The 18,971-nt window shown below is 44.5% G+C and overlaps 1 protein-coding gene across 1 annotated transcript in view; it reads right to left on the reverse strand.

The window, feature by feature from the left end:
• The window catches only part of TMEFF2 (transmembrane protein with EGF like and two follistatin like domains 2), a 231,547-nt gene extending 212,801 nt beyond the window's left edge, over window positions 1-18,746 (reverse strand). Inside the window, exons 1-3 of the mRNA XM_036319553.1 lie at window positions 18,422-18,746; window positions 15,555-15,664; window positions 5,465-5,594 (exon numbers count right to left, since the gene is read on the reverse strand). Of these exons, the coding sequence (XP_036175446.1) occupies window positions 5,465-5,594; window positions 15,555-15,664; window positions 18,422-18,746 (565 nt within the window). The remainder of the gene's footprint in view (window positions 1-5,464; window positions 5,595-15,554; window positions 15,665-18,421) is intronic.
• Between the last annotated feature and the right edge of the window lie 225 nt (window positions 18,747-18,971).

Consider the following 18,971-nt stretch of genomic DNA (forward strand, 5'->3'; position numbering starts at 1 on the left):
TATATCAAATGCCACTTCTGTAATGTTGTGGTTGATGTTTTATTCCAATGAAAGCAAAACTTGCCACCATGACACTTTATTGAGAGGCACTGAATGAAAAGAAGCATAGTGTATGAAAATCCACAGATGACCAACACACACGGAAGAATGGATGCCTCCTCAATAGCCTTCCTTGGCATGTTAGGCATTAGTCAGCCATGAAGGAGCGGTAGTTGGAATTGCCAGCCTTGGTGGAAACTCATATTAACAAAATTCACAGGATCTAACTGTATAAAAATGTCATCTTTAATTAACTGCTAATATGACTAAGGCTCATGTTCCTGGGCCATCATATCCTTTTTTGAAAGATAAGCTAGTTGGTAAAACAATCTATAATAACAAAAATGTAATATGCTAATTAGACTGGACAGCCAAATGACCTTCCGACATCATTCCGGACGAACTTCCGGACGAAGCTGCAGAGGCAGGGGCCAAGGCAGAGGCGGTTAGGAGTGATCAGGCAGGCAGGCGAGCAGTTAGGGGCGATCAGGCAGGCAGGCAGGCAGAGGGGTTAGAGGCGACCAGGCAGGCAGGCGAGCAGTTAGGGGTGATCAGGCAGGCAGGTGAGTGGTTAGGGGCGATCAGGAAGGCAGGCAAGCAGTTAGAGGTGATCAGGCAGGCTTGCAGAGGCTGTTAGGGGCTATGAGGCAGGCAGGCAGGCAAGTGGTTAAGGGTGATCAGGCAGGCAGGCAGAGGGGTTAGGGGTGATCAGGCAGGCAGACAGAGTGGTTAGGGGCAATGAGGCAGGCAGGCGAGTGGTTAGGGGCAATGAGGCAGGCAGGCAGAGTAGTTAGGGGCAATCAGGCAGGCAGGAAAGTGGTTAGGGGAGATCAGGCAGGCAGGTAGATGAGCGGTTAAGAGCCAGCGGTCCCAGATTGCAAGAGGGATGTCCAACTGCCAGTTTATGCCTGATCCCGCAAGGGTTCCTGTGGGATGGGGCATAAACCAGCAGTCGGACTTCCCCCAAGGGGTCCCGATTGCAAGAGGACGTAGGCCGGGCTGAGGGACCCCCCACCCCCGTGCACGAATTTCGTACACTGGGCCTCTAGTTTAGAATAAAAACCCTTTGCCCCTAACTGGTTTGGCTCAGTGGATAGAGCATCGGCCTGCAGACTCAAGGGTCCCAGGTTCGATTCTGGTCAAGGGCACATCCCCAGTGGGGAGTGTGCAGGAGGCAGCTGATAGATGTTTCTCTCTCATCGATGCTTCTAACTCTCTATCCCTCTCCCTTCCTCTCTGTAAAAAAAAATCAATAAAATGTATTTTTTTAAAAAAAGAATAAAAACCCTTTGTAGTAAGTATAGAAAATAAGGATTTTTAAAAATTTCATCTTTATTGATGAAAGTATTACAGATGCCCCCTTTTTTCCTCCCATTGGCCCTCTCCACCCCACTCCCCCCACCTCCAGGCCTTCACCACACTATTGTGTATATGGGTTATGCATATAGGCATACAAGTTCTTTGGGTAATCATATAATCTGACTATTTAATTGCAACAGATCAAAAAAGGCTGATGCATTTGTCTTCAGAGTAGAACAGTCTTGTCAACTTAACTGATAATCATAAGCCATGGCACCATCACTTCTGGACAGGACAGTGTTTAAATGACCAATGCTTACCAAATCTCCTTTTTGTATACCTTCCCAAATAAAATTTTAACTGATTTTATTTGAATGAATCGAAACCTTAATTCAGTATTATTTACAATAATCAGGGGCTAACAACAGGTTATATGATTATAGCACTAATACATTCTACCTGTGCTTTAGTTGAATGTGTATAGTTTTATTCTTTTCCCACTAGACCAGTGGTTCTCAACCTTCCTAGTGCCATGACCCTTTAATAGAGTTCCTCATGTTGTGGTGATCCCCCAACCAAAAATTATTTTCGTTGCTACTTCATAACTGTAATTTTGCTACTATTATGAATCATCATGTAAATATCTGATCTGTAGGATGTATTTTCATTGTTACAAATTGAACATAATTAAAGCATAGTGATTAATCACAAAAACAATATGTAATTATATATGTGTTTTCCGATGGTCTTAGGCGACCCCTGTGAAAGGGTCATTGAACCCCCAAAGGGGTCGCGACCCCAGGTTGGTGACCCACAGGTTGAGAACCGCTGCACTAGACCATAAGCTTCTTTAACTCAAAGCCCATATCTTGTTTAGTTTTCCATCCTTACATGAATATAAGAGGAAATGTGTGAAAGCTGAAGGATTCCAAGCTCCAAACATTAGAATATTACTCACTGGATGACATAAGGAATGTTATTCAACCTTCCTAAGCTTATTCATCCTCTAGTCAATGGCAATAGCAATGTGCATCCCGTTGGGCTATTTGAGACTTACTACACAATATCCTCTTTTAAATGCTTAACACTGCACCTAAAACACAATAATTAGATTTCTGAGTAAACATGTTGCCTATTCATCTATAGGTTTCCTTATAAATACACATTGCTGGGGGAAATCAAGAAAATGGCAGTAGAATTTCGGCTTGTATTTCCCATGTATGTTTAAAAAAAAAATTCATGCAGTTTGGTTCATAAGATAATCAGCATCTTATTTGCCCCATATTGAGTATTTAGGAAAGAAAGGAACAACAGATTTTAAAAATAGTCACTGAAGTTTATGGCATCATTATGCACTGGTAATGGAAAGCTTTAATGATTACTGTAAGATGAGTCATTTTGGCAAACAAGAGAGAAGTAGCCACTAAAACCTTATTAGTGAGACAGAAACACCTAAGAAAAAAAAGTCATGTGGTTGGACTTGAATCTGGGCTCCTAGTCAATGCATTTCTTATAAGGCAAGAAAGTGAAATAGACAGTGAGGCTGTTGACCAGACTGCCCAACAGAAAACCATTTTCTGGACCAAAAATGATGTTGATGTTCAATGAAATATGGGGTGGGCAAAAGTGGGTTTGCAGCTGTTCATCTGGAAAAAGACACGCAGGTTATGCTTATTACATTAGCTTTATTAATGGTGTTTCGCAGACTTGTGACTGTAAGCCTACTTTTGCCCACCCCTCTGTGTGATAAAGATACAGCTACATACTTTACTGCCTTTTTTTCCTAGAGATCACATCTTGCCACCTCCACTCAGTGTCAAACAGCATTAGAAAATAAATGGAAAATTTACAAAGAAAAGAGTAAGGATCTCCTTTAGACCCAAAGTCAGAATCCCAATTTATTTAGAGTCACACCTGGTTAATCAGAGTTACTTTGGTCCCTCCATCATTATTCAGATCAAAACCCTTTTAGATGTACAAGTCAATGGAGGGGCATTCAGCAATCCTGGCTTACTAATTAGATCCTGGAGAAACCTAAGTCTATGAATGAGCTATGGATGGCTTATCAATTGTGCTTAAGTTTTCTCCGTGGTTCAGTATTTATTTTCATAGTATAACCAACGCAGAAGGGACCAGAATGGGGAGATCTGAATGAATCAGATGGATGCAACTGCATACGCTGACAAGAACTTAGAGGCTGGCAGGTAAGAGAGGTTTTGTTACCAAACGTCGTTAGTCATAATCACAGCTTCATGAATGCTTATTAGGGGTATTGTCCACTGATTACCACTTGGCTACTGTCAGAGACAGCTGTCCTATATGATCCTGAATAAGCAAATCCCTCCCTTAGTCCTTGTTGGTATTTGACTAATCCCTCCCTTAGTCCTTGCTGGTTCTTGGCTTCTGGGAGTCAGCAGTTACTTCTTCTTTTTTTCTTCTATTCCATTTGCCCTAAGTCCTATTTTTCACTTTTTCTTCATTAGATATGGTAGATGGATTGATTTTTCATAATTTGTTTGCTCTGTGCCTTCCTTTCTAGTTCCCCCAGCCCTGCTCTGAGAGTAGCATATTGATCCTCCTCCTCTCCTACTGGGGAAGGTTCTATAACTCTCACTTCTTGCTGTCGCTTTCACTCACAGGTGGAGCAGCAACGATCGGTTTGCTCTGGCAAATAAGAGGTGAGTGGAGCACCAACCAGTGCAGCTCCTCCCCCCACCCCCGTCACCCTTCCGAAAGGACATCCGCACCGCGAGGCAAAGAATCCCGTAGGAGAAAAACTACTTAAAAACTAAAACCCAAACCGGAAAGCCTGCATTGCTGTCCATGATGACGGATGCTTTTCTCTTCTGCTAATTCTTAGAAACTGTGGTTGTCACCAGCACAATATCAGAACATTCTCAGTTACTAGCAATCCATTGATGATAGGCTTGAGATAACCTTTTCAAGAATATGAGACCGTCTTCTTTCTCATTTACCACCCTGCCCCAGCCAGCACGCACAGAACTGTTAACACAATTCCCTGGAATAGAAATACCTGTTACCCAAGAGGTATTTTCAATACAACAGATGTCTCCTGGCACTATTCCCTAATTGCATTGAAGGAAGTTCATATTTTATAGCAATATTATTTTTTCCTGGCCATGCCTCTATTGTCCTCAGAAATGTTGGCTTTCCAGAAAGATGCATACTTGCCATTAAGGACAACTATCACAGGACACAAAGGTTTCTTTGACGCATGTGATTTCAATGTCTCACAGCTACTGTGAGAACTCGGCTTCATGGTAAAGCACTGCTTTCGCGAGCCAGGCTCTGCTCATTGGGGTGGGCGTTTTCCCTGCCTGCGATGCTGTTCGGCTCTGAGAGCCACTGTATACAAAAGGGAAACCTGACAAGCTAAAGAGCATTATCTGTGACTTTGTAAGTTATTCTTTCCCTCACTCTCTGTACAGAGTGCTTTCACACTCTAACTCAGAGCGCTGTGCAGTCCCAGGCTGCCTGTGTCAGGAAGGACAGGTGTCATCAGAAGCAACGTCCACCACCAATACAGTCTTCACAACAATCTACTAAATGGCTGGAGGGCATTTTGCAGAGCTGCTAACCTTAGCATCTTCTTGTCTTCCAAGCCCAAATCCAGCAGACAATGCTATTACTCAAAACGTACAAATGCATCCATGCATAGAGAGGTGTCTGTATATTTGAGAACTGGGTGCTCAATCTAGATTTTTAATAATATTAGTCAACTGTCTGCACTTCACTAAATAACATATGTATTAAACCTACCAAAATCACAGTGTGGGGAAGGCCTGGAGAGGGGGCGGGATGGGGTGTAGGGGCTCATTGAGGAAGGAAAGGGGGCCAGCTGTAATACTTTCAACAAAAAGACCAATTTAAAAAAATAAAATCTACCAACACCCTCATGGTAGATTTTCTCTTCCAGAAATGATCTGAAATGAAACAAGACATAGACTAAGAATAAGGTATGCTTTGCACAAAGGAATACAGGCTTGTCTAGCCAATACATAGTCTGAATTATGATCTGAAGATAACAAGAAAAAAAGCAAGGCATGGTTTTGGGGCTGGGAATCCATCCAGCAGGTTCAGGGAGTCGTCAGGGTCACAGACATACCGGTGGCGCACGAGCCCTCCGCCGCCACGAGTATCTCGCTCTGCTGCTTGCAGGCCGCCTGGCGCAGGTAGCACTCGTTCTGGTAGCTCTCCCCGTTGGAGCCGCACACCGGCACGTAGTCGCTGTTGCACTGGGGAGACACAGAGGGACGCCTGTGGTTAGCACCCGGGTCTGCACAGCTCTGACTTCGTGAACAGAAATCATCATTTACAGTAGGAAGCGCCTGTCTTCCTTTCAGCGATCCTCATTGCCTCCAATCGTCTTTGACCTTGCAAGGGAATCATTCAAAGGCACACAAAAGCAATGCCAAGCCAGCCAGCCAGTCGTTTGATTCAGATTGAAAAGGAGCCTTCTAAATTGATCAGGCAATTCCAGCAAAGTGATAAGACAAGCAATACGAAAAAGAGATAGCAACAAATATTACCAATATTATTTAATACTGTTTTTCTGACACATGGCCCATCGGGCTTGGTGGGAAAAAAAAAACATGCTACAGTACTAAAAGCTATTAGGAAATAGGCAATGTCTATATTTGGAGAGCAAAAGTGTCTAACTGAAATGCCAGAGAATTCAGCCATTCTTTAGCATAATTTTTTTTTCTGTTGAATTTTAATCTTTATAAATTTCTAAGTATTTGATAAGACCCTTGGATTACCACTTAATTTTTTATATCATTAGATATGGGATATTGATGTAGATACAGTGTAGAGAGAAATAAAGTACAGGAAAAAATTTAGCAACTAATGAACTACATGTAAACTTTATTGACTATTCAAAACTATGACTATTATATATTTCATAAAGAGAAAAGTTCAGTTTAAAGAAAGTCTTATTATTAAGAAGTACACATTTTACAATGGAAATCAGGCAACCTGCAGGGGACACTCATCCTATCTAATAAAGACGGAATATGCAAATTGACCATCACTTCGCAACAAAGATGGCGGTGCCCACAGCCAATAAGGGCTTATTGACGTGACAAAGATGGCAGCAGCTGGACCAGGAAGCTTGCGTCGTCGCCATGGCAATGATGCAGGCGTTCTGCCTTCGCTGCTGCAGGCCTCTGGGCAGCGTGCAAAGGTGGAAGGCAGCTCTGGGCCGAAGCGAAGGTGGTGCCGGCAGCCAGGGGAAGGAAGACCTATTCTTGCACGAATCTTCGTGCATCAGGCCTCTAGTCATAATATAATCACAGCCTAAGGCAGTGGTAGGCAAACTGCGGCTCGCGAACCACATACGGCTCTTTGACACCTTGAGTGTGGCTCTTCCACAAAATACCGACTTCTGCACATGGGCCATGAAGTTTCAATCACACTGTACATGCATGCCCGCACGTGGTATTTTGTGGAAGAGCCACACTCAAGGGGCCAAAGAGCCGCATGTGGCTCATGAGCCACAGTTTGCCGACCACTGGCCTAAGGCATTGGAGGTACTTGGCTGTGTCCCAGGCCTGCGAACTATGCCAGAGATGATTATCTCGTGATGACCACTACAGATGCATTTCATTGTTTAATCACAACAAATATAAGGATGAAGATGATTATTTACAAATACCCCACCTATGCCCAAAACTGAGCAGAGCCAATCAGATATACACATGTATGTGAAAACACTTTGCTGTCTTCTACTTCTTGTTAAAATATTTGGATTTTTAATGTGTCATACATAAATGCATAATACTTTGCAATAAACCAATGATCTAGTGAGATGCCTAGGGAAGGTTTAATATATATATGGTAATAAACCTAAAATCCTACCATAAGGTAAATTCAACTCAAGGATTTATGCAACAAAAGAGGAAATTCTCAATAAAGTTACAATCTGATGATAAAACCTGAGATTTATTTTTTACTCTGTTTCCTTACGACATCTGTAATTTCTCCCTCCCAATCAACCAGTTATCTGTTGCTCTTTGCCTTTATGTAACATTGGCTGAATCATCCTAACACTTTACAATGGTATAAGTCAATGTTCTCTGAAATGAAAGTCATTTTATCAGCCGTATTTTGGTATCAACTAATGAAAAATTTAAATATAGTTTTTTACTAACCGTGATATACTTTTCTCCCAATAGTAAATCCAAATTCAATGACACTAATATTAGAATCACTGTAATTGCTAATGTGGCGATTTAGACATTAAATCATATTCATTTAGCAATTAAATATTATTAAAATGATTTAATTATTTAAAATATGGCATATTTTAGAAATCTTTATTTCAACAATTTCTAATCTAGTCATTCTGGATAACACTCTCTACAATAATTCCTTTCCACAGTTACATTATTGGCTCCCAGACTCAGTCTGTCTATATGATCATATTTTAAAAACTGTTTTGATTGAAAATGTTGCTTATGAGAATCTTTAACTCAATAACTAATTCTGGTCAGGTGATACATGTGTACGTCCATATGCTTTCTACATACATAAGGATAAATATATATATTGCCTATAGCTGAAAATCGACCAACCACAGGCCTAAACATCTTCATCGTTACTGCAGAAAAAAGGCAACAGCACAATGTCAGTGAAAGCTGAATCGTCCAGTGAGCGGTGCTGAGGAGACACCCATGAGGGGGGCTGGTGCTCATGCCAGAGGCATGGCCGGGTGGATGGATGGGAGCTTGACAAGGTGGTGTGTTCAGGACCAGGGGCAGGAGAACCTAGAGAGGACTTATGAGGGCTCACCGACACCACAATGGTGCCTGAGCAAGTGGAGGGGAGACTGTAAAGAGTAAACACCTGGTGACATAGTCAGTGGACCTGCTGGCCCTTCAGTGGACAGGAGTCCTAACCAGGGCGGGTGACTGGACTGGTCAGCCTCGCATGCAGGGTCCTTGCATTCCTGTCACTGGTTACCTTCCCATCTCTACCTCCAGCCCTGGTTACAATACTTGGTGTACTAATTATTTGGGTCCACGTTTTCCTCTCTGATTCCTTGAGTTTCCCTATTTATCCTCCTCCTCTGCCTCCGCAGATGACTCGGATGTAGGGCTGGGAGTGCTCGTACACAAGGCTGAGATGCATCTTAAAATATCGAATAAACTGATAGCGTGCTCATATGCCACGTCTGAGGGGAGTGGCACGCCACATGCGAGCAGTGCTGAGAGCAGAGCTCCAGCTCCCTGCACACGCCGGGAGGCAGCTTAGTCCGGAGCTGCGGAGAGCTCAGCTGCGGATTGTCGGCGGGATGCTCCGGCCTGGGGCCGCGCCTGGCACTCACTGGTAAGAATCCCAGTGGAGGCAGCATCCGCTACGTCACGAAGGCTCAGGAGTGACGTCTCGTCCCAGGCTCTCCCCATTCTCTCACTGCCTTGCTGTAGGACTTTGTGTAGATCACTCAACGATGACACATTTAACAAGTTTATGCCTCAGTTTCCCCATTTGAAATGGTTAACGGGGGCATTTAGGAGGGTTAACGGAGTCGTGTTTTTAAAACACTTTGTACTATTTCCTTATAAAAAGAAATAGAAACAATTTGTGTTTTCACTGGCAGAGCCATCACCATCCAACATCGACTCTTAAACATGCATGTCTAAAATTAGAAAAATAAATGAAAACAGGAAAAGCCTACCATAAAAATAAGCTCACTGCTACATTAAAATATGCCAAGTTGTTTGGAATAGTTTTTTAGTGGTAACCATAATACTGCTCAGTTGAAAATGAAGGGACATATTCAGATGTTAAGTGACTTGCTAAAGGCTACAGAGTTGGCTGGTGAGAGAAGAAATAAGACTCGGGCCCAGATGGTTAGGCCCATAAATGTATGTGTTGTACAAACTTCCTCTCGGGGGGAAAAAGTGATTCTATTTCTCGTAAGATGTCTTAGACTCCTAAGTTTATTTTCCAAATATGTGTTTTTCAGAGGAATGGTTGTGTTCCAAAATGCCCACATTGCTGAAGAAAGCGGCTCACGCCACACTGGCAGATTCCATGACTTGACACTAGAATATACGAAATTCATTTTGCTATAAATGGACAAAAAATGTATGTGAGAAGTTTCTATGTGAATGATTACTTGTTTGGTTAGTAAGGATCTCATTTAGCTGAGATTTCAGCATCTAGAAACTATGCATAACTTCTATTTTATATACTGTCTGCACCTTCCCTAGAATCTGGCATGTAGAAGGCTCTCCACAGATGTTAAGTGAATCCTGCTATATTCCCAGCTGTTCCAGGCTTGGGAATCATTTTTTAGATATGCTATGTTTCTCTTCCAAAAGAGAAAAAAATAAAAAGCCTGCATTATGGCCCAACCCTCTGATCATTTCATAGCTATCTTTTACTTCTTTCTCTGTGACTACTTTTATTTTTTTTTAATTATTTTATTTTAAAAATTTAAAAAAATCTCTATTGTTGAAAATATTATATATGTCTCCTTTTTCCTCCCCATTGACCCCTTCTAGCCTGCCCTCAAGTCTCCCCGCCCCCCCAAGCCTTCACCACCCTATTGTCTGTGACCATGGGTTATGCATACAACGAGTTTGGTTGATCTTTTCCCACCCACCCATCCACCCACCCCTGCCTTCCCTCTGAGATTCCACAGTCGGTTCCATGCTTCTATGTCTCTGCATCGATGTATGTTTCTGTATATGGAAACATTTTTATGATTTTAAGAGTGGGCAGGCCTGTGACTATGTGCTAGGTCATTAAAGGATCCAGCTTCTACCCGGTTCTTTCTCTCTCTATGGATGCTTGCCCTTGAAATCCAGCCACTGTGCTCTGAGGAAACCCAAACTAGTCCATACAGAGAGATTCACAGAAAAGGACCAAGGTTCCCAGCTGACAGTCAGACATGAGTACAGAATCAAACCTTCCAGTTCCCTCCCTCACTCAGCCAACGCCCAGGGGAGAAGAAATGAGCTGTCTCCATTAAGCCATGGCCAATTACAGATTCATAAGCAAAATATTGTTCATTGTTTTGTGCCACTAAGTTCTGGAAAACTTGTTATGCAGTCCTAGTAAGTGGAATAACTGCAGATCTAAAGCATGGCTTATTAGATAAAAAAGTTGAATGTTTGGGTGAGTAATACCCAGAACACATTAAGGCTTCATCATATTTTTAAATTATAAAGTGATAATTGATCATTGTTTGTCCAGTGTTATATATGAATAACTGCATGTCTGTCTTCCTTCCTTCCTTCCTTCCTTCCTTCCTTCCTTCCTTCCTTCCCTCCTTCCTTCCTTCCATATTTCCTTCCTTCCTTCTCTCCTTCCTTCCTTTTCTCCTTTCATCCATCCATCTATCCACTTATCTATCCATCCCTCCATTGTCTCAAAATTTTCAACCCCACAAATGATTTACCAGATAGCCCAGCACACCCCTTGGTATACGGATGGGAATGTAGGATACACAAGGTTGAAACCCATTTCTGGAACTCATATCATCACCTAAGAATTCGTTGCACTACTTTTTAAGGAATATGTTTTCATTGATTTTAAAGAAAGACGGGGAGAGGGGGAGAGAGAGAGAAACATCAATGAGAGAAACATCAATTGGCTGCCTCCTGCATGCTCCCTACCGAGGACCGAGCACAAAACTGGGACATGTGCCTTGAAGGAGAATCGACCAGGGACCCCTTGGTGCACGGGGCAATGCTCAACCAACTGAGCCACACTGGCCAGGGTGGTTGTACTACTTGTGGCATTAAGAGTCCTCCACAGTAAATTTGTATTTTTGTAGTTATTACTAATATTTTTATTAGCATGTATAATATTCTAGGAAAATATTTGGCTTCGTGTCAAAGGACTCCATTCTTGCTTTAGGATCACTGCTCAATGGTAAGTTATTATATTGATGGGCCTTAACTTCCTCATCTTTAAAAAGAGAAAATAATTATTTCACTCAGTTGTGAGAAATAAATGAGATATAGAAGTCCCTCCATGATTTCAGTTACCAGCGGTTAATATCAGTTGGAAAATATTAAACTGAAAATTCTCGAAATCAAATCCATTGCTTTCAAATGGGGCGCCTTTCTGCAGAGCCTGAGAAAAGCTCACACCAACCCAGGCCATCCCACCGGGTGTGAATCATCCCTTTGTCCAGGGGCTCCCTGCCCATTAGTCACTTAGCAGCTAGCTACCTTAGTTATCAGCTCAACTGCTGGGGTATCGCAGTGCTTGTGTTCACATAACCCTTAGTTTACGAAATGGCCTCAAGCACAACAGGGGTGCTGCTGGCAAGCCGGATATGCCATGACGTGCTTCCTTTACGTGATAAGGTAAATACAGTACGAGACATTGTGTGTGAGGGGCAGAACACATGGACGTAACTTCTACTACAGTCTATGCTTTAATTTGTCTATTTTATTATAGTTATTGCTGCTCATCACTTACTGTGCCTCCTTTATAAATTAAACTGTCATAGGTATGTATATATGGGAAAAGGCATAGTACCTAGGGTTCAGTGCTACCCTTGGTTTCATTCCCACCAGGACACAGGGACCATTGGATATGTTTGAAGGGAGGATACATTGATTGTAAATTGGAAAAGAGGTGAAGGCTCTCTGTCTGTGAGTCTCCCTCTATCTTGCTTGTTAGTTCGCTTTGTTCATTAGATTCCACATACGAGGGAAATCCTGTGGCGCTTGTCTTTTCTCTGACTGGCTCCTTTCAGAGAGCAGGCTGACAGCTGGGGGAGGGAGTGAGGAGAAGGCATTGAGCAAAAAAGGGGGAAAAAAGAGAAAAAAACTCATGGACACAGACAACAGTGTGGTACTTGTAGGGGTTGGGGGCAGAGGAGGTGGGGTAGTAGAGGAGGGTGTAGGGGGACAAATGGCAATGATGGAGACTTGACCTGGGTGGCGAACACACGTTACCGTGTACAGGGGACGTGTTGTAGAATCATGCAACTGAAACCTATAGAATCTTGTTAATCCGTGTCACCCCAATCAATTCAATTATAAATATAACTAAATAAAATAAAAATTAAAGAAATGAAGGAACTACATGTTCACTTTAGTGCTCCAATAAAAATCTAAATTGGAAAACATTTTAGATTATATACACATACACCCATTTCTCTTTGAAATTTATCTCTCAGCCAAAAAGATGATAGTGTGTACGTTAATGGAATGAAAGAATTATGACCTTTTATTGATCAAAATAGTACATAGGACAATAGATTTTCAGGAAATCTCTCTGTCACAGTGGTTCTCAACCTGTGGGTCGCGGCCCCTTTGGGGGTCTAATGACCCTTTCACAGGGGTCGCCTAAGACCATCAGAACACACATATATAATTACATATTGTTTTTGTGATTAATCACTATGCTTTAATTATGTTCAATTTGTAACAATGAAATTGGGGGTCACCACAACATGAGGAACTGTATTAAAGGGTCGCGGCATTAGGAAGGTTGAGAACCACTGCTCTAGCAGATACCAGGGAATTAAATAAAAACACTCAAATCCATTGAAAAGTATTGGGAAAAGACTGACTCCAGATACTCTTAGCCCAAAATAGCCTATCTTCTATACTTTTTACAACTTGTTCATTTTCTTTGATCTTCAACTGAATTCAGCCATTGTAGATTCTTGGTAGGTGCAGAGTCTAAATATTCCACTAAGAAAATGTTTCTTTTCTCCTGACACACTGACAACTATTGTAAAGCATAAACTAATGGCAGTAGTGATCTAGCAATAAACTTAAAATGCTACAGGCATTAGGAAAAGAACATTTACATTTCTCATTTCGTATTCAAACTTGCAGTCCTCCCTCCCTCCATCTATTACACTCAAGGACTGTTTAAATTAATGACATATTTAGCTGGCTGACCAACGCATGGAAAACACAAATCTCTTTGTTGATAAAAGTTTTACCAAAACCCTTTGTGGGACCTGAAAACTGAACACCATTCCTTTAATAAGAAAATTGCACATTTTCCTTTAGTAGCATGCATCCTCCAGAATGTTGTGAACTCCTTCCCCCTTCCCCCGCTTTTCGGAATCTGTAGAATTATCACTCTCCATTTCAGGAACATTCTCCTTGATTCATTATACACTGTATATGAGCTCACTTCTTATGGCTACCCTTGGTTATGAAAATAAGACACATTTATAGGAATCACACACTGAAAGTGGAAGAAATCCACCAAATTCTGTGGGTCTTTAATGATTTGTTCAATTGTATTTTCCCTTCAGTTAACATTTGGGGAAAGTCTGAATTGAGATTCTCATGTTCTATCTCTCTTATTAGTATGTAGTTCATTGTGGCTGGAAACCAACTGGGTGGTGTCACAAGCATATTAAATATGCAGGAATATGTTTCTAACACTATGGAACGGTCTACAACAGTGGTTCTCAACCTTCTGGCCCTTTAAATACAGTTCCTCATGTTATGACCCAACCATAAATTATTTTTGTTGCTACTTCATAACTGTAATGTTGCTACTGTTATGAATCGTAATGCAAATATCTGATATGCAGGATGGTCTTAGGCGACCCCTGTGAAAGGGTCCTTCAAACTCCAAAGGGGTCGCGACCCACAGGTTGAGAACCACTGGTCTACAAGATTAGGGTTGGTCATAGCAGTGCTCACCCACCAGGAGGTAGTGTGCTTTACAAGTATCAGTTTCATTGTGGGGTTTTTTTTTATAAAGAAGAAAATAATATCCAAGAAGCTTTTAGTTTATTTATAAACCAAAGTATAGTTAATTGTGAATTCTCTTCTCTCTCTCACAGGAAGATTGAATTCAATCTAAAATATTTAAATTTCATCAATAATCTAAATATTAACTACTATAACAAACATTTAGACCTGAACTTGATGTTTAATGTTCTTATTTGTTCTATATCCTTATTAATTGCTTTTACAATCTTAAAAAAGTTTTCCCCAATCCTACCCATATAGTTTTGTTAATGCAAATATTTCCTGGTTGAACCTAATGTGAGAATTCATGTGTATTTACAATAATTCAGTAACACTCAAAGGTGAATATAAGACATTAGTATGATATTTGAAGTTCCGTATGATTATGTAAACATTTTGAGAGAAATGCAGGTTTATAATTTACATGGTAGGAAGCATTTGTTAGATGATGACTATAATAATGACATTAATAGTTCTATCATCAATAATTACTGATAATCTAGTTTTGATGACAACAGTGCTGCAATCTCTTTTTATTTGCATTTATTCTTTTAACGTGCAGCAAAGGCCATCTTTCTCCTGTGTATGAAATCGCTTGTGGCTATCTGTGCTCTTTCGGATTTCTGGGAGATTCATTTATAATTGCATCTGGCACCCATGGTGCATTGACATATATGAACAAGTTCCATGATTTCCCAAACTAACACAATAGTTCTGAAGTCACATTACGAAGGAGTTCATTTAAAAACTTCACCAGATTGCCAGGATAATAAGAGCGAAGACCATGCAAACAGAGTGCAATTTGCTCCGAAGACGATAGCCCCAATCAAACGGGAACAATATGTGAAATTAAGCCAGTCAGAGGAAGACAAAGAGCACATGATTTCACTCCTATGGCGTGTAATAAACAAACTGAACCACCAAGCAAAATAGAGGCAAACTCATAGAGGGGAGGTAGCTAGCTCCTGGGTCCAGGGGTGAGGGTAGAGGGACTGAGCAAAAAAAGAAAAGAGAGAGAGAGAGAGAACTCATGGGCATGGACAACAGTGTGGGAATTGCCAGGGTAGGGGTGGGGGTGGGGGTAGAAGAGGGCATAGAGGGGACAAGTGGTGATGGAAAAACTAAAATAAAATAAAACATTTTTAAAAAGGAACAAAAGTCCAGGTCCACACTCCCACTGGCTGTTGACTATTACCCCTAGTAGCTGACTGATAAAATGCATGCCGGGAGAGACACAGACACATGATTTTTCTTTGGCACACCAGAGGAACACCCTGGAACCTTCTACCTCTATGGCATGTCTAACTGTGGCATATGCATTTCTAAAAAAAAAAAAATGGTGCCTTCCTGACACCAGACGGCTCCCTCCCCGTGCCTGTGCTTGGTGCCAGCTTGCCTTTTAGCCTGCACAGCCATGAGCTGCCAAGAGATGGGTTGTAAAGGGAGATCCTCACTTGGTAGTCTCAATAATGAATTAGAAGATGCAAACAGCAGACTTCTTACCTTGAACTGACAGACGCAAGTCACAGTGTCTCCAATCCTTAAGCACTCCCCGTCAAATTTACAGGTGTTGGTGTCACAGAGGAAGAGATCATTTTCTCGGTCGTCGTAGCCTCAAATGTAAAGAGGACACTCCAGTCATTAAAACTGTCATAGACTTTAACAAAAACAGTGGTCTCTTGAAGCTTTAACTACCCTAAATTTTAATTCGGTCAACCACAGCTGTATTGCAAGGACATTCTATTGATAACCTAAAAAGAATCTAATTAAGTAATCAATATTTGTTTCTTTTTTTCACATTGCCTTTCTCTTTTAATATCTTTTTTTTTTTTTTTTTTTTTTTTTTTTTTAGTAGTGCTCTTTTATTTTAGCTTGGGTTGAAACTGACAATGCTGAATGGATACTCAACACTGGCTTCCTGGCTTCCTTACTGTTTTCTCATTAAGTGAACTATAGTTTATGATCCCCACAGGCCACATTTTTAAAGAGAACTAGTGATGGTCTCTGAATGACATTTCACCAGTTCTCCATCTTTAATCATCCTTTTGCTTTACGGTCTGAAACAACCCCTTATTTGGAGTTTCTCCAGACAAAGAGGAAACAAAGCCCCAAATAATAAAGATAAACAGGCGCAGTGTTTGCTGTGATGGTCTGTCTGGCTCGAATGAAGATTGATCCCCCGTAAGTTAACAGGGGTAAGGGTGGGGGTGCCCGGGTCTTGACAATCTGCCTGGAAAGCCAGTCCATTCTCTCTAGCTCCTGTGGATCCCTTTAAGATATCTGGCTAATAATGAATTTCTTCATTGTCAACCTCAATCTCTAAAATAATACCCCAGTGAGGGATGAAGCAAACCGGTCATGTTGGACTACAAAGCTATCACCATCTCAAACAATTGATTTTGCAGGTTGTTTCATATTCCTGTGATAAAGCACCTGACAGCTAAGTGGGAATTCGTCTTTCCGAAATGACATACATGCACACGTGAACCACGCAGGAGTAAGTTACAGAAAACATGTTGAGTTTTAGAAAAACGCCAAATTTAGAAATTGTTAACAACAGAACAAAGCAATCTATTGACCCAAACCAAATAGGGTTGCAAATCTTAACTGGTATTTACAGAGCCCACACTACAATGATGCACAGTGATTTTTCTCGGTAATTTATATCACCAAGAACCCAGGGCTCTATGCTTCTGCCCTGTAAGTTACAGTTGGTCATGCCGTCCTCCCCGAAGTTCCCTGCGCTTCAGCTCACATGCATGCTCCCAACGCCGCTCCATCCACAGCCAGACTCAACTGCAGAAGGACCACAGGGACAGAAGCTGGAAAATGGCATGCCCGCTTGCTAAAGCTAGAACAGCCCAGGCCTGCGGGACAATACCGGCTTCTGATGGAGCTGAAAATGCCAAGGGACTAGCATCACCCTCCCGGGCGCGCTAAGGGCTGCCCCTCTCACTCGGAAAGGCTAAGGCAGCTGGGGAGGAGAGCAGCAACTTCCACCCGGGCGAGCGGGCGGGCAGCTTCATGAGGCTTCAGCCCAGCACAGCCAGCCAAGCCCGGCTCTCAGACCCCCAAGGGCCCCGGGAGAAGGAAGAGCGCCCGATCGCTCAGGAGGTCCGCTCAGCACTGGAGGGGTCAGCCCTGCCCACCGGGTCGGTCCGGTTCCCTCGTTCCCTGCACCCGGGCGCGTGAACCAGCGGCTGGGTCCTGCCCAAGCCCGGCCTGGGAGCCCTGCGTGTGAATGATTCTTTCCTCAACTTCCCTGCGCCACCAGGAGCTTGGGGGGGGGGGGGGGGCAGCAGAGGCGTCTGTGGGCTGCCCAAGCAAGGTCTTTTGCAGCCAAGGAGAGAGAGGGAGGGAGAGGGGTTAGGGAGGGAAGGAGGGAAGGGGAGAGGGAGGGAAGGAGAGAGGGAAGCAGAGAGGGAAGGAGGGAGGGAAGGAGGGAGAGAGGGATGGAGGAAGAGAGGGAAGGAGAGAGGGAAGGAGGGAAGGAGGGAGCGAGGGAGCGAGGGAGGGAGGAAGGTAGAGATGGAGGGAAGGAGAGGGAGGGAGGAAGGTAGAGATGGAGGGAAGGAGAGGGAGGGAGGAAGGTAGAGATGGAGGGAAGGAGAGAGGGAAGGAGGGAGAGAAGGAAGGAGAGAGGGAGGGAGAGAGGGAGGGAGGAAGAGATGGAGGGATGGAGGGATGGAAGGAGGGAGGGAGGGAGGGATGGAAGGAGGGAGGGAGGGAGGGATGGAAGGAGGGAGGGAGAGAGGGAGGGAGGGAGGGAGGGAGGGGAGGAGGGAGGAAGGGAGGGAAGAAATTGAATGTCTGGAGACCCAAGCTCCTTAGAATCTGCGAGACCTGGTCTGGAAGGGAGACCAGTGCCCTCGCTGCACTTTCGCCAGGAATCAGCGTGTCCCTTGCGGTCACCATTTGATGGTTTCTCTCTCGTTGGTTCTCTCTCCTAAAGTTATTTCTAGCTCATTCTAGCTGGACTTTTTCTTTCTTTAAGGATATTAAAGATTCCGTGTTAGTGTTTCCCCAAGGACCGATGCTCTTTTCAGCGAGTCCACAGGACCATCCAGTTTAGTCGCCCTCCAAAGCCTCGCCATCCGCATTCAAGTGCAAGGATGCGGAGGTCCCCACACCTGCGCCCTCCCCTCCCCCGCACCCCCCTCCCGCCCCCGCACCCCCCGTCCCCCCCCCCCCGGCCGGGAGCAGCTCCCCGGGCCCCGCCGGGCGGAGGACGGGCTGCTCCGGGGCTCGGGGCCTGGGGGGGGGGGGGGGGAGGGGGGCTGGGCGCGCGCCCGGCGGGGCAGGTCCGGGCGGGGAGGCGCGTGCTCCCCGCGGGTGAAGGGTTCGGGCCGAGGCCGGACCACTGGACTCACCAGAGCAGTTCCAGCCCGTGGGCGTCCGGCAGTCGCTCAGGGAGGTGGGGAAAGCCACTAACCTGGCGGGGCGGGCGACCAGGAGCAGCAGGACGGGCAGCAGCAGCCCTCGCCCAGCGTCCAGCCGCCGCCCGGCCGCGGGGACTCGGCGGGCAGCATGGCTAGTCGGCGCGGCTCCGCAGCAGCTCTTGGCTCCTTGGGGACCGGCGGTCGCGGGGGCCGGACAGCGGGCTACTGAGCATCCCGCGGGCAACGGCTCGGGGCGGCGGCTTGGGCGGCGGGGGCAGGGGCACCGGGCGGCGAGGCGGTGGCCGGCTCCGCGCATGGTCTCCGGAGTTTCAGCAACATCCAGCGACCCGGCTCGGCGAGCGGGGCGTCCGCGGGGAAGCCACGCCGGGGACGCGGGCCGCCGCGGCCATAGGGGGGCTCCGGGGAGCCGGGGGGCCGGGGTGCCGGCCCGAGGAGGGGAGCCCGGGGAGGCCGGCGGAGGGCGAGTCAGGGCGCCCCGCAGCCACGCCGCCGCCGCTCGCGCTCTGCCGCCCGCATCCCT

The sequence above is a fragment of the Myotis myotis genome, unplaced genomic scaffold (assembly GCF_014108235.1).
Source record: "Myotis myotis isolate mMyoMyo1 unplaced genomic scaffold, mMyoMyo1.p scaffold_m19_p_8, whole genome shotgun sequence".
Classification (NCBI taxonomy): domain Eukaryota; kingdom Metazoa; phylum Chordata; class Mammalia; order Chiroptera; family Vespertilionidae; genus Myotis; species Myotis myotis.